This window comes from Taudactylus pleione, unplaced genomic scaffold (genome assembly GCF_031769625.1).
Source record: "Taudactylus pleione unplaced genomic scaffold, aTauple2 ptg000251l, whole genome shotgun sequence".
NCBI classification, from domain to species: domain Eukaryota; kingdom Metazoa; phylum Chordata; class Amphibia; order Anura; family Myobatrachidae; genus Taudactylus; species Taudactylus pleione.
The window spans coordinates 3,072,420-3,086,801 of record NW_028284653.1 but is presented as its reverse complement, the minus strand read 5'-3'; the positions used below and the strand labels follow the sequence as shown (position 1 = coordinate 3,086,801).

The window sequence follows — 14,382 nt, the reverse complement described above, 5'->3', positions numbered from 1 at the left end:
CTTCCAAGGTTTTGAATGTTGGTTTACAGCCATCCCCTTCCTTGGCACTACTCCATGTTTATCCTTCAAACCTGTCCAGCAGCGACTGCTATATATTGGGTCACATCCTAATAGAAGCTAAAACAGCAATAGCGCAACTATGGAAATCCTTTACCCTGTTTTGTATTTATAAGGTTTGTTCATACGGTACAGTTTGCATTCCTGATGGAAACAGCAGATGAGACTTATTCCACGTCTGCTTCATCACCATTGATGCTATGGTTTAAATGGAATGAATATGTAACTGACGGGGAGGGTGCGGATCTTCTGCTTAGGGATGTCTATCTATACTGTTAGCCCTTTATCCTGGTTCTCTTCTATATAATGCCATATGTTCTGCACTGCTTACTATTGTATTTTCATTTTTATGCTATGATAACTGTATAGTATAATGCTTATTTATGTGGATTGTGGTACCCTCCCTTCCCCATCTTTTTCCTGGTTTTTATTTTGTACCTCCCCCCTTATTTTTATTTTATTATTATTAGTATTATACTGTTATAATATTTTATTTTATTTTGTTACTGTATTGTTTTTTTCTTTTTGAAAAATTCAATAAATATGTATTGGAAAAAGAAAAGAAATCCCCCTTATTAAGGTTTTTTTTTTAATCAATTTGTCTAATCATACTGCAGACAGACTGCATTATGAAATCATAATATATTATATAGGATTTATTTTCAATAATTAAACTTTATTTGTTGGAAATGCATTTTGCCTTTGTGTTTTGGGTCAGTGAAGAATGTGAATATATTTTTCTTTGCAGTAATAGCCTGTTCCTCCACACAGTAATAGGTATAGAACAGTGGCCGGGGAACAGGGTAAATTACCCCACATGGGGTAAAAATGAAATTCCTGGGGGTAATGGACGGATAGTCGGGTATGCATATGAATCATTCTATGCATGCCCGGCTGTCCGTCCATTACCCCCGGCTGTGCCGCAGGGAGTCTCTAAGCCAGACGCCCGCTGAGATGTTATTACCAGTGGGCGCCCAGCAGCGCCGTGTTAGCCGGAGGCTGGAGTTCTCTTCTGAACTCCAGAGCTTCCGCCTCTCTCCATATGCACTATAGTTCCGTGGAGCAGCCAGGCGGACAGGACGGCGGCGAATGCAGGAGCGGGGTTTAAGGTGTTTTTTTTTGTACAAGCGGCACTACAGGGGCGTTATATGGGGGCACTGCTACAGGGGCATTATATGGGGGCACTACTACAGGTGAATTATATGGGGGCACTACTACAGGGGCATTATATGGGGGCACTACTACAGGGGCATTATGTGGGGGCACTACTACAGGGGCATAACTATGGGGGCACTACTACAGGCGCATTATATGGGGGCACTTCTATATGATTTCCTTCCTTTCAAATCAAGGGGGTAATGTCGGCGTATCTAAATATATTTTGGGGTAAAAGGTAAAAAAGTTCCCTGACCCCTGGTATAGAACATGGGGTCTATGGAATCCAGCATCCCGGATAGTTTTGAGTGGCCAAATACCCAAGCATTTTTGGCTCCAAATACCATGTATTGACTGGATTCTCATGGTCACCGATATCACCACTCAGTGACTGTCTACAGTCGCAGTGACCATATCCGCAACAGGCACAGTTCTGGATGCAGCGGCTGTGTATGTGACTCACATGCTGTCCTGCTGCTGTCACTCATTGAAAGGGATGGCCTACAGCTGGTAACAAAGAAGTGACGTGTTTAGTAATACATAAAGCACACCACCTCCTCCGGCTGCAACATCTTAGCTGGCTAGTTACAGATAGAGATGGTCACTGAAGTCTTGCAGTAGACAATAGTAGTAGGGAGAGGAAAGAGACTGAGGGGTATATTTACTAAAGTGCGTTTTTTAGAAGTGGAGAAGTTGCCTATAGCAACCAATCAGATTCCACTTAACATTTATCTAGCACCTTCTAGAAGATAATAGCTAGAATATGACTGGTTGTAAATACAGTATACCCCTGAGAGTAAACAGTAGTAGTTGGGAGAGAGACAGCGAGAGAGAGAGTGGGACTCCTGGGGGTAGTTGTATTTGTATATCTTGCGGCAGCAGGCTTGCAGCAGCACTTTAATCAGAGGGACACATTAGGACAGAAGTCCAAGAGTCAGGACTAAACAAAAAAGAATCACACTGACATTGCCAGGGAGACTGAGGCAAGCATTTTCATTGCCCTGCCTTTGTATTAAGAAAAGAAAAAAGCACCACAAAAGAAATGTATTAAATATATGATGTACTGTCTGAGTGATAAAACATTTAATCAATAAGATATATCTATGAATCTCCAATCTGTATATAATATCAAAGGTGTGTCTAAAAAGATGAAAACACACATTTTTTTCTTGCGGACTGCATTTCAAAGTGCAGCAGTAGTACCATTGTGGAATTCTATTTGTGGACTTGGGGCACTGTTATCTGGTCTTGCTTAATAGCAGTAAATTAATATAAAAAATAAGAACGATATTAAACTGACTCTGGTATCACACAACCTTTTTCTTGAATTTTATTTGCAGACTTGAGGCCTGATTCAGAGATGTACGCAAACCAGATTGTTTGCATGTAAGATTTATATAGAGGGCTGAAATTCTTCTCTTGTAGGCCTCTTAAATAGACTTCAATGTTCCCACGTGGAATTGCTTCACGTGGACAAACTTGTTTAGTTCTCTCAAGTCTAGGATAGTCCTGAAATCCTCTGAGGCTTTTTTTTTTTTTAGCATGCATAGCCGTGAGTAGTACTTTTTTCATCTCTGTGCAGGAGGTACAAGTGTCATTGACTGTACAGTATATTAAGAAATTTTTCTGAACTGTCCTTTAGAGCAGTGATTTCTATTTTTGTTGTAGGGGTACCTGGCACCACATACCTGTTCCTCTTAGGAATCTTGTTGAATTCTATCTGGTACACTCTAAACACATCTAGAGCCCATGTATCTTAAATAGAGTAGCTCAATTTTTCCACAAATTCTTGAAGCCTGACCCCTACTGGTATAGGTGGTAAGGACTGGGCATATTCATTGTGGTTTATATTCTGATGGCCTGGTCTGTAACTTCTGGCTTCTTAAAACTGTTGTTTTAATACAGTCACCAGAAACCTACTCTTTCTATCCAGTGGGAGTCTATTAGATCTTCCACCAATTATTTTCTGTTACATACACTCAAATTTGTTGCTAAACAAAACAGAGCCTTCATATGGTAAGGTAGCCAATATTTTTTTGGAATAAGAGTCTACAGCACTAGAGCACAAGCAAATGTTACTACATTTAGAGGGGCTTCACACAAATACTCCACAGCCTTTTGCATAATTTTTAAATTCCTAAGCAAATATTATCTAGAAATATCCTCTTTCAAATCCGCATGCATAGAAACTCCACAATCTCAGGGCCATGGGAACAGATGCCATTGCCATACCTGATTAATGAATGACACAGCTGTAGAGATATGCAATTTTTTAAAACTACTTTCCATTTTTTTTATCCATCACAATTCTTAAAGAGGCACCATCTTCTAAAGGAAAAGTCGTTCTAGATATTAATTGTGCTTCTGCAGCATCCACTCTAGGTACTGTACACCAGTTTAAAAATTCCTCATCTTCAACCGGATTCAATCCTAGCGAGACTGCCCTTATCCAGACTCTGCCATTCTTTCAATACCATTTCTTTCATAATTTTTTATGTTCTGAAAAAACTTTCCATTAGTTCCACGTTAAATGCCCTTGACTACTCACAAATTTCCAGACTCTTCACTTGAATATTCGTCATAATCTTCTCCCACACTGAGCTGCATCATACTCAAAATCAAGGCCTGTCTGTGACCTAACTCATTTTAACCCTTGCAAAGCCATAAGGTCCTCTTTCAATCAAAATACCTTTTTATTCATTCAAGCTCTTGAAATTGGATAGACTGCTGACTAGCAGCAGTTACAGGTTGTGCAGTCACCCCAAAATACAGCATCCTTATGTTTTATTTTAAGCTGCACATTTTTTTGAATGCTTTTTAGTAAGCTTCTTACTAAAGTTTATTAAAAAGGGGGCTACTAACAAAAATCAGCAAGTCCAGAGGTACCTAAGTGCAGTATATAGCCGTACTTACAGATGCTGTGAGCTTACTCGCAACAAATTGAATTGGCCCCTATACGTTGGATTATTGCCATAAAAAATGTACATCAGTCGCAGCCCTATATATTTAGCACAGATGCAAAAATCATAGAATGGTATGTCGGGGGTTAATCTGTACAGGTTATAAAAGAAAAAATAGATTTGTGATACGTAAACTTCAGATTCTGTTATTTGCCATGTGCATGTAGTAGTGAATGTCAAATGAGTCTACTTGATCATATCTACAAGAAAAAAGAGTTACATATGCACCTGCTGTCAGCTTTTAGGAGAAAAAGTATTCAGCATTGACAGTGAAAGCCTAGTGAATGCTGATGACCGTACATAAAAAAGGAAGAGTAGTAGCATTGATGTTGTGCTGAGGTCGCAGGGGCTGGAGTCGTGTTGCAGAGGGATCCTGATGTGCACACATCAGGAATTACTAAATAGGGCCATCTTAACAGCATTGCAGACCCTGGACAATGCAATGCACCGAGGCCCCTACCCACCCATTCACAGTAATAAAAATGTAAACGGTCAATGAAATTAAACATTTAGATTCATTGGAACTTTCAAAATAATCAATGTTTAAACATAACAATGTATCTAAAGCAAGGATTACGGACTTCACCTTCCTTTTGTCTTCTCCAGCTCGCAGTGCAGTTTCTGGCCCGTGCTGCAGCTGCAATTAAAGTATGGGGGGCCCTGAAAAAGAATGCTGGGGGGGGGTCGTGCCCCCACACCCTTAATCCAGACTTGTGGCTGCAGGCTGGGAGGCAAGTAGTGAATGCTGCATGGTCGCTCTGATTGTGTGTAATTCACAATCACAGCAGCCAAGGAGCATCTTTCTCTGCCTGACTCTCACACATCAGTCCTTTGCACGGAATGAGTGGCCGCACACTCCATGTAGATGCCCCCTGCCTGTCCTTGCTTGAGGGCCCCTAGAATCATGGGTCCCTGGGCAGCTGCACAGTGTGCCTATACATTAAGATGGCCCAGCTCCTATACTCTGGTCACATAACTCCTAATATTCTTTACAACTAATGGGCCGTGTAATGAGAGCTAATGTTGCACAGACATATGCCTAAATATTAAGGTTAAAAATAGAAAATAATCCAGTTTTCTCTGATCCTGATGTTGCTAAAAGGTTTTCTTTTTTTTTTTTACACACTACATAGATGACATTTGTGGACGGGGAATAAACAGTTTGGTGGACATTTTTGAGGACATAAACAAGTCAAACTGGGTTATTAAACTGCTCTATGAAAATAACATATATGTAATACACTATATGGATGTACCGTTTTAAAAAAGAAAGCAATTAACTGACAACTTCTATATACAGATAAATGAAGGTTATGTTTTAAAGATATTGTATACATTATACATTGAGATACAGATGCATGATACAAATAAACTTCAGGAGTGCACCTTTTGATCCTCATTCTTCTTTTTTGATATAAGTACGTTTCAGTGAGGAAGGTAGCAGCGAACCCTGTATGATGATGATGGAAGTTGGAATGACACCATAAAAAGATAATTTTTGAAGGGTAGATCTGAATAGTTTTTGATATAATACTTATTCACTAGTATTTATCTGTGCAGAGTTGCTCTCTACATTTAAACTTCTATATACCACAAAACTTCAAACAGTAATACACTTCTACAAGCAACAATCCATCACCAAACAGACCTCAAATAGTCAGTCTTTCAAAATTTGATACTTTTAAGTTATGTCGGCCATACATCAATGTCGCGACTCCCCGTTTCCTATCTGCCGACTGGCAATCAAATACATTGATCGCTGATCATCAATGTCTGTGCATCTATCAGTGCATTGGAGAAATTTAACATGTAAAAATCCCTGACTTACTGATTCCGACCAAATTATGGTCAAAATCGGGGAATTGATATTGTCCAATATGTTGGCTTTCCCCGATTACCTGACCCCGGCAGAATGGTGAATTGGGGCAATCGATCCCAGATGTATGGGCCCCATTACACACAATTAGGTTTATTGAAAGGGCTACAAAAGCTTTATGATGTATTTTAAATTTAAATGGAGACCTTTCAGCATTGAGGGACACTAGCATTATGCAATGCTATACTTAAGGCAGAACCATAAAAGACAGTAGTCGGCACATACTGTATGTTCTAAACTAAATAAAATTTGCAGTCACAAGGTTTCTACATTTGCAACATTATACAACATGTAGATACTTGGAGAGTGGAAATGTCAAACATTCATATTCGGCTAAAATATTTTCGATTAGACATTCCTTGACCTGTACCTGTAAGCCAGAAACTGATGCAAAACTGGTTCCCTTGAGTATAGATCAGACTTTAGGGAAAAGAAAGAAGTAAAATGGTGCTAGGTTTGGTGAGTAAGGAGGGTGTTCTAGCACTGCAATCTGTTTCTAGGCCAAAATCTGCGTCACAGAGAGAGCAGTGTGGGCTGGTGCTCTGTCCTGATGGAGGATGAAATCATTTTTCCACAGCTCTGGATCTTTCTTCTGATTCTTTCCCGCAAAGTTGCTAGGACATTTTTGTAGTAATGTTGAGTAACTGTTGCGCCTTCTGGCACCCAGTCTTCCAAAATAACACCCTTGATATCAAAGAAAACAATTAACATGGCTTAGAATTTGCTTTGAAGTTTTTTCTTCATTCTTAGTGATGGTGGTGTTTCTAGGGCATGGACTGATGTTTTGTCTCAGGATCGTACTGGAAGATCCATGTTTCATCAGAGGTAATAACTTTATCTAAAAAAATAAGAATCTGCTTGAGTTTGTTCCAAAATATCTGTACAAATTAGCTTTCGATTTTCTTTCTGCTCAGCAGTGACAAGCCTTGGAACCATCTTAGCACAACTTTTGTCAAGTGAAGACCTTGATACAAAGCATGCCGAACATCATCTTTGTTGATGTTTGTTGTTTTTGCTATCATGCGTATGCAGAGTCGACGGTGAATTCAAACAATTATCTACATTTTTTTCCACATTTTCATTTGTTTTTGTTGTGCAAGGCCTTCTGGAACGTTCATCTCCGATATCCTCAAGACCGTCACTAAACCTTTTGTGCCACTCAAACACACGTGCACATGACATAGAGCTAGCCCTTACCAATTTTGTGCCCTAGGCAAGTTAGAAGATAATTGCACCACAAAACTTAATGTTGCATTCAACATTAAGCTTTGTGCACCGTGTCCGGTTCAGAGGGTCCACCCAGAGCTGCACTTTGTGAGGGTGGCTGGCACTGGTAGGCTCTAGGGAGAGGAGTCAGTGCAGGCGCTCTGCCTGCTGGAATCTGCAAAGGCCCATGAAAGGAGGAGCAGCCGCTGCTGGGCATCCACAGCAGCTCTCCTACAGCAGCCATTTTTGTTGTTACCCTCTACCCCCACTGATTGCCTCTGCTTCTCGGCATGTTTGAGCTGCCCAATCAGAGCTGAGAGCTCTGATCATGATAGCCCCCAGTAAGGAAGCCATGCTCACCAGAGCAGAGTCTCTCCCAGCCACCTGCAACCTCAGCGGTGTGCCGCTGCTTATTTTGCCTATGCCTAGGGCCGGCTCTGATGACATACAATCTGCCCCGTAAGCCTCAGTTAGCATACGGAAAGATTTGGTGGGCGTAACTAAAATTTTTAAATTGCTCTACTTTTGATCTAAGCCTTTTTACGATGCAAGGGAAAAACACAACTTCTTCAAATGCTGTGTGACAGCAAACTATCTGTGCAAGAGGGGTGAAACTTGCAAAAATGTTTTGGAATAGTCAGAGATCAATGTTTCCCCACTGTCTTTTAACTCATGCAGTATGGTTTATTTTTTAAGTATAGTCTTGTTGTTTAATATTCACACCTCGTGCTATGAAGTATTTGGCTGTTTATTTACTTACTCATTTTATGCCACTCCATTTTGCTTCTCCATCTTCTTGGTGATTTTCTCATGTTGCATTTATAATGGTGTAATCTGACACCACTGGTTTGAGCATAAAGGGTATAGATAAAATTAAAAATTGAAGTTAGAGGAAGAAACAGATCTATGTTATGAGGTATAATGCATTTGTGGCTGGTCCCAGGGGAGGGAATAGCAATTAGGATGCAGAGCACCATGGCAGATGATCTTTCAACTAATATCAACCTCAATCCCCGTAATGCAGATCAACGGAAGTCGACCAACTGGATTTAATCAGGTTTGAAAGATAAACTGGTGAATAAATTGATTCCTATTGTCACCTCTGTGGTTATCTTTTAACTCACAAATTAATTCCAGGTAGATATGCAAATCTTTATAATTTACTTCTTTAGCCAGCATCTGAACTACTGGAGGAGTGAAATGTCAGAATGTCTGGCCAAATTTGACACTGACATGGTATGAGCAAATTAAATAAAGTCTATTATAAAAAAAAATCAAGTATAGTTACAATTAACAATTGAAACTGTATATATTTATTAAATACACTGACATTTTGAAAAAATAAAATAAAAACGGCATAGTGAAACATCCAGTCACATTTCTAAGGTACACTTTTTAAAAATTAGCCGAACAATTCTTCAGTAGAGTTTTGCCTTCATTTATTATAATACAGATAGTATCTGAAGCCATTCTTTAAAATGTCAAACTAAGATTATAGATTAAATTGATCTTAAAAATAATAAGCATCTCAAACTATGAGAGAACCTCATATTGTAAGATTGACATAGTATATATAATGTTGTCTATCACTCAACACAGTGCACAAAGATACAGCCTTTCTGTGAGCTGTAATGATATTAGTAATATCATACAAATAAATATTTGATTAATTTCTTACTACGTGTTCTACAAATGAATTGCAAAATAATTATCACAAGAGAGTGAAATATAACATGCTAGATAGAATGACACATTGGGCCAAATTTAATAGCGCATAATTTGTGGGAGCCACTTAAATCAAATGACTATCTTTCCGGGAATCCTGACGACTCTCACACATCACTGGTTATTTAATTTGGCCCATAGGAGCAAAAAGGTGGAAGAATAACAAAACATAGAAATGTGGACATTGTGTAAACAAGACCTTGAAAGTAGAAAAATAAAATACTACACCAAGATACATTAATGCATCTCCAAACTTGAAATCAGAACTAACAAAGAGTGTACAGTTAACTGCAGTAATGCAAGTGATTCTCATTAATCCAGATGTTACCACTACTCTCAAACATATGGTGAAAAACATTACTTTTGTGTCATGGTGATAATTTTGGAATCAATTATATTACTTCAAGTGTGTTTAATGCAACACAAAGCTAATCAAGCCTACCTTAAATAACCACAGCTTCATAAATATAACAGTACTTTGCACGTGTGGGGTGAATTTCATTTGAATAGTAAATTTGCTTTATAGTAGCACTGACCATATTAGATGTTCAATATTTCATGTTGTGGTCTGATCTGCCTCCTAGTGGTCTTTGTTTGCAGTATTATTTGCCAATGCATTAGTATAGCAGTCAGAAAAGCATACTGTACATCTGCATTCCCGTGCAATTGTGCACTGAATAGACATGTCACATTTTCCACTATTACATACATCGTTGTTAGTTTGAGACCTATGATCCTGTTTTTCAAACATTCCCATTTTCATTACATGTAATTTACTGGACTGCAAAGAAAACATATTTGCTTTTATTTCCTTGACATGTCCAATGGCTTCTTTTGGTAACATAACATCAGTATCATTTTTACATTTACCATATATATAATATTGTGGTGCAGCTTCCATTTCTGATTCTGCTTGTTTTTTACTGAATTTAGTGTCAAAATCTTTTCTGCTATTCGCTTCACAAGTCATTTCTCCCTTCTCTTCATAGTTTGATTCCTACAACAGATGTGTTGTTCAATAGTAACAATAAGAATCTATTATTTAAAATACAACATTCTTTGAATAAACATTTTTAGATCGTTCACTACATATGTTAAAACTAAGAACATGTAACATATATGTAAAAAAAAAGTTATAAAAAGGTAACATGGCTTATTGCATAATTTATAAAACAACAGTATAGCATCTGTTATGTATTCCACTTGTGCACCAGAATATAAAAGTGTATTGTTGAAAGGTATGGCGATTCGAGTGGAATGGCCACAACATCAGCCTCTAAGCAAAGCAGTGGCATTTAGTCATTGCTACAGTATGTATACAGCAGCCGTATTACAACTGCACTGGATGGACTTATAATAGCGCCTACTGTATTCAAATGAATCCAAGAGATTGTTGCCTCTTGGAAGTCCGATAGAGCTCCAGCAGCAGATGCAGCAGGGAGATTGCTGCCCCAGGATCTGGCCACCTATCCTCTGGGGGAAACTTCAAGTTAGAGAGGGAGAAAAGGTAGAACCTAGAGTAGGTTTCTTTAAAGTATTTTGGCTGGAATATTTAAATACAAAGGGACTGTGGTAGAGTGCTTACTAGGCCAGTTAATTGGCATATACTGCGTGAATTGACACTGTAAGCCGAGAACAGTGGTAACATGTTAAAGCGCCCATGCAGATTTTCATGATTCTGTAACTTAGGCATGCTTATTTAGGGATAAACAAGTAGTAGTTGTTTGAACATAGACCAGGAACATTAAGGGTGTATCCATGCAATTGGAAACAGATGCACACAAGGTTAGAAACTTATTTACACCGAATGAAGACATTGTTTGCAACTGGTCAGGGACAAATAATGGATGACTATGATGGTCGCCAGCACCAGCTAAATGCTTGCAGTTGACTGTTTGCAAGCACTCTGCTACTGAAAGCACAGAGTAGTGTGTAACTGATTTTTATTTCATTTTATCATTTGTACACACAATGAGGAATTATTTCTACTGTATTAGAGGTTTGAAAAGGTATATTGTTTCCTAATATTGAATGTGATTATTACACATAAAATAATAGGAATTAATTTGAGGGACATAGTTGTAGTAATCTCCACCTGTATACCCCTCTGCAGGAAGGACTTCAGTTTAGTACTTCTCATGGTCTTTGTTAGTAACAAACAATTAAACAACCAGACCAAGAAAAACTTGGGGAAGGATCGCAGCCAGCCTTCACCAAATGGATTATTTAGGTAAATCTAAAAATTCTTCGCTACTAAGATGTTGAATATGTAAAGTTCTGTAAAGGTATGGAGGGAAGACCAAACTGCAACTTGGCACACCTATTCCACTAGGATACATGCAGCTCCACCCAAGAAGCGATGACTGACCTAGTGGAATAAGTTGTGACCCAATCCATAACTGAACACATTCAAGAAGTTATGCAAGTGGACATTCCATGGCACTAATCTAACATAAAACCTAGAATGACAATTTTCTGATTGAGACAAAAATCGCAACATATCTGAGGGCTTGGTATGAAGTATGGCCTATCCCGGTGGAATATGAGATAAGGAACCTATAAGTCAAAGCTGTCAAGTCCGACACTCACTTTGCTGATGATATGGCTTACAGAACTGCAACGTTCCATGGGAACGACACCATCTGGCAGCCACACCCCCGGCACGCCCACCAAAGGGGGCGTGCTGTCAATCAACATCGACAGCACGCCCCCCCTTTGGTGCGAGACCTGGAGCGACGGCTTCCCCATCGCTAGCCTGGTCTCGCGCATGTGCACGACGGAGCAGCCTCCGTCGTGCGCATGCGCACTAGGGCACCATCGACTCGCTTGCGAGCACTCAGCGCTCGCGAGCGGGTCTGAATCAGGCCCACAGTTGCATGCAACTCAAGAACATTGATAGGAAGTGACGTTTCTTCTGGAAACAAAAGAGCCAACGTCAAAGAGAAATTTTCTTTACCAGCAGAGAAAACTCTCTTTGGCAGCTAAAGTCAAATAGGAGACCCAAGTATGTCATATGCTAAACTGGAATCAGACAGGCTCGAGTAATTCATCATCCAACCACATAGCTACAGGGTCACTGTTGCAAGGTGCAAGTGAGGATCATTGGTTTGACCAGGATATTATCCAGAGACAAGGGGTAAATTTACTAAAGTGCAGGTTTTTAAAAGTGGCGATTCTACTTAACATTTATCTATCAACTTCAAAAAGATAATAGCTAGAATCTGATTGGCTGCTATGGGCAACATCTCCACTTCTAAAAACCTGCACTTCAGTAAATATACCCCTAATTATCACCCCTTTGGATTGTAAGAGAGATTCCATGACCACCATCACCCTGGTGGAAATTTTAAGGGCTGTGGCCAAGTTAAAAAGGAGTGCTGGATTTGAAATTTAACACTCCCTCTCCCCCAAAGTAAAAGGAAACTTCTGAGGAGGCTGCGATGGGTCTTCCACATGGAAATATGGAAGAGTCTTCAATATCTATATGTAACTTTCTGTTCCATTGAATTTATAACTGAACTAATAGACTCCATCCAGAATTTGTGAATACACAGATGCAGGTTTAGGATTGGTCCAAAAAGACCATCCGGTGTCAGAACAAGGAGCTGGGGACAACTACCCTGTGCTTTGAGAGATTTGAAGGTCCCGAAATATGCTCACACTTTTGACCGGGTCTCTCAGTACCTAGTCGAAACTGCGGGTGTATCTGCATACAAAATGCTACATTACAGTGTCAGTGGCTGTGACACTGTAACGTAGCACTTCGCATGCAGATGCACCCGCATTCGCAAACAGAACATAGGCATGTTGCATATAATTGTAATCAGCAGAAGATGCTTGTGCGTCCTATTCACATCGCTGTGTGAATAAGACACAATCGAAGGTAAAAAGTTGCACGGAAAGACGCTCGGCGCTACCAAGTCACGCCACGGCATGGCGTGACTAGAAGGGCTGTTTAACGCGCAAGGAGGTTAGATGTATGAAGACAAATCTGTAGTTGATACAGAAATTGGCTTTGCAATGCTAACCACCATCTGTAATTTCCCACCTGCTTTTACAGACAGAAATCCTCCAAACATGATATGTTGGGAAAACTTAAGGGTTGAGAACCACTGACTGAGAATGAACCTTATTTGTTTTCAATAAATCTAGAATTGAAGCATAGCACAAAAACCACCAAGAGATACCATAGTGTAGTAGTTAAAGTAAAAAGATACATGATTAAAATCTCTTATATGAATAAAGTACTGTATAACTCCGCATATCACAAATGTTCACTCAATTTCTGAAGGATGGAAACCAACCACATTGAATGACTGTATTCATAAGAGCAGAAGCTCCTGCTAGGAGCAGCAAGGTAACACAAAATATAGTCCCCCACATTCACTTCACTCAGGGCCTGATTCAGACCCGCTCGCAAGCGGGTCAATGTTGGGCCAGTGCGCATGTGCCTGACGGACCCGGCTCAATAGTGCGCATGCGCGAGACCCGGATAGCGACGGGCAAGCCGTCACTATTGATCTCGCTACAAAGGGGGCGTGCTGTCGATGGTGAGTGACAGCACGCCCCCTTTGGTGGGCGTGCCTGGCCAGACGGAGGCATTCCCATGGGAACGCCTACCGTCTGGGGCCGGCCCCCACTGACATCACAAGCGATGTCAGTGGGAGTGCTTTTGGCTCTGATAGAGCCAAAAGCACTCCAGGGATTGCGGCAGATGAGACCCTACCACAAGGGTCTCGTCGCAAGCCAGATGGTTGCGATGGTCTTTTTGGCTGCTCGCTATAGCTGTGGGTGGTCACCCACAGCTATGCGAGCGGCCAGGAGGCCGTTCTAAAAAAAGAGAGGCGGGGCACTGATTCAGAGCGAGCGCTCTGAAAGAGCGTCTGGCTCTGAATCAGGCCCTCAGTCTGCACATACGTATGTGGCAATTAAGTAAAAGGGAAGTTGTGTCCGCTGACTTTGGTCTGGTATGAACATAGTTGGTGAGATACTGAAATTGAGTTAGATTTAATGACTGTGACAAGGGAGTAATGTGTGGAAACTGGGGAATTACTGGGATACTGGAAATAACAAAATACTACAATAGGTGATAAGATGATGGTACACATTGCTAGATAAAAATTGTCTTTGAGATGGGTGCTTTATGAGTGGTGAGTGGTAAATGGAGAGTATGTGCAGAGACTACTGAAAAACTTAGTTGGTAAGAAATGAAATGTGAGGAATAAGGTTGGATCTAAACCGGAATAGGGCACATCCACTAGCAGACTGTGAAACGACTGCATGATTCTGACATTATAATCGTGCAGTCGATTCACAGTTTGTGCTGTGCCTATACTGAACGATCAGTCCTTCAGTGCAGGCACCCTCCCTAATCCCTGAACATGGGCAATCTGTCATTATCAG

The 14,382-nt window shown here is 40.3% G+C and overlaps 1 protein-coding gene across 1 annotated transcript in view; it reads right to left on the bottom strand.

The window, feature by feature from the left end:
* Positions 1-8,889: 8,889 nt before the first annotated feature.
* The window catches only part of REDIC1 (regulator of DNA class I crossover intermediates 1), an 84,320-nt gene continuing 78,827 nt past the window's right edge, over positions 8,890-14,382 (bottom strand). The window contains 1 exon segment of the mRNA XM_088480248.1: positions 8,890-9,976. Within this exon segment, the coding sequence (XP_088336374.1) occupies positions 9,536-9,976 (441 nt within the window). The 3' untranslated portion in view covers positions 8,890-9,535.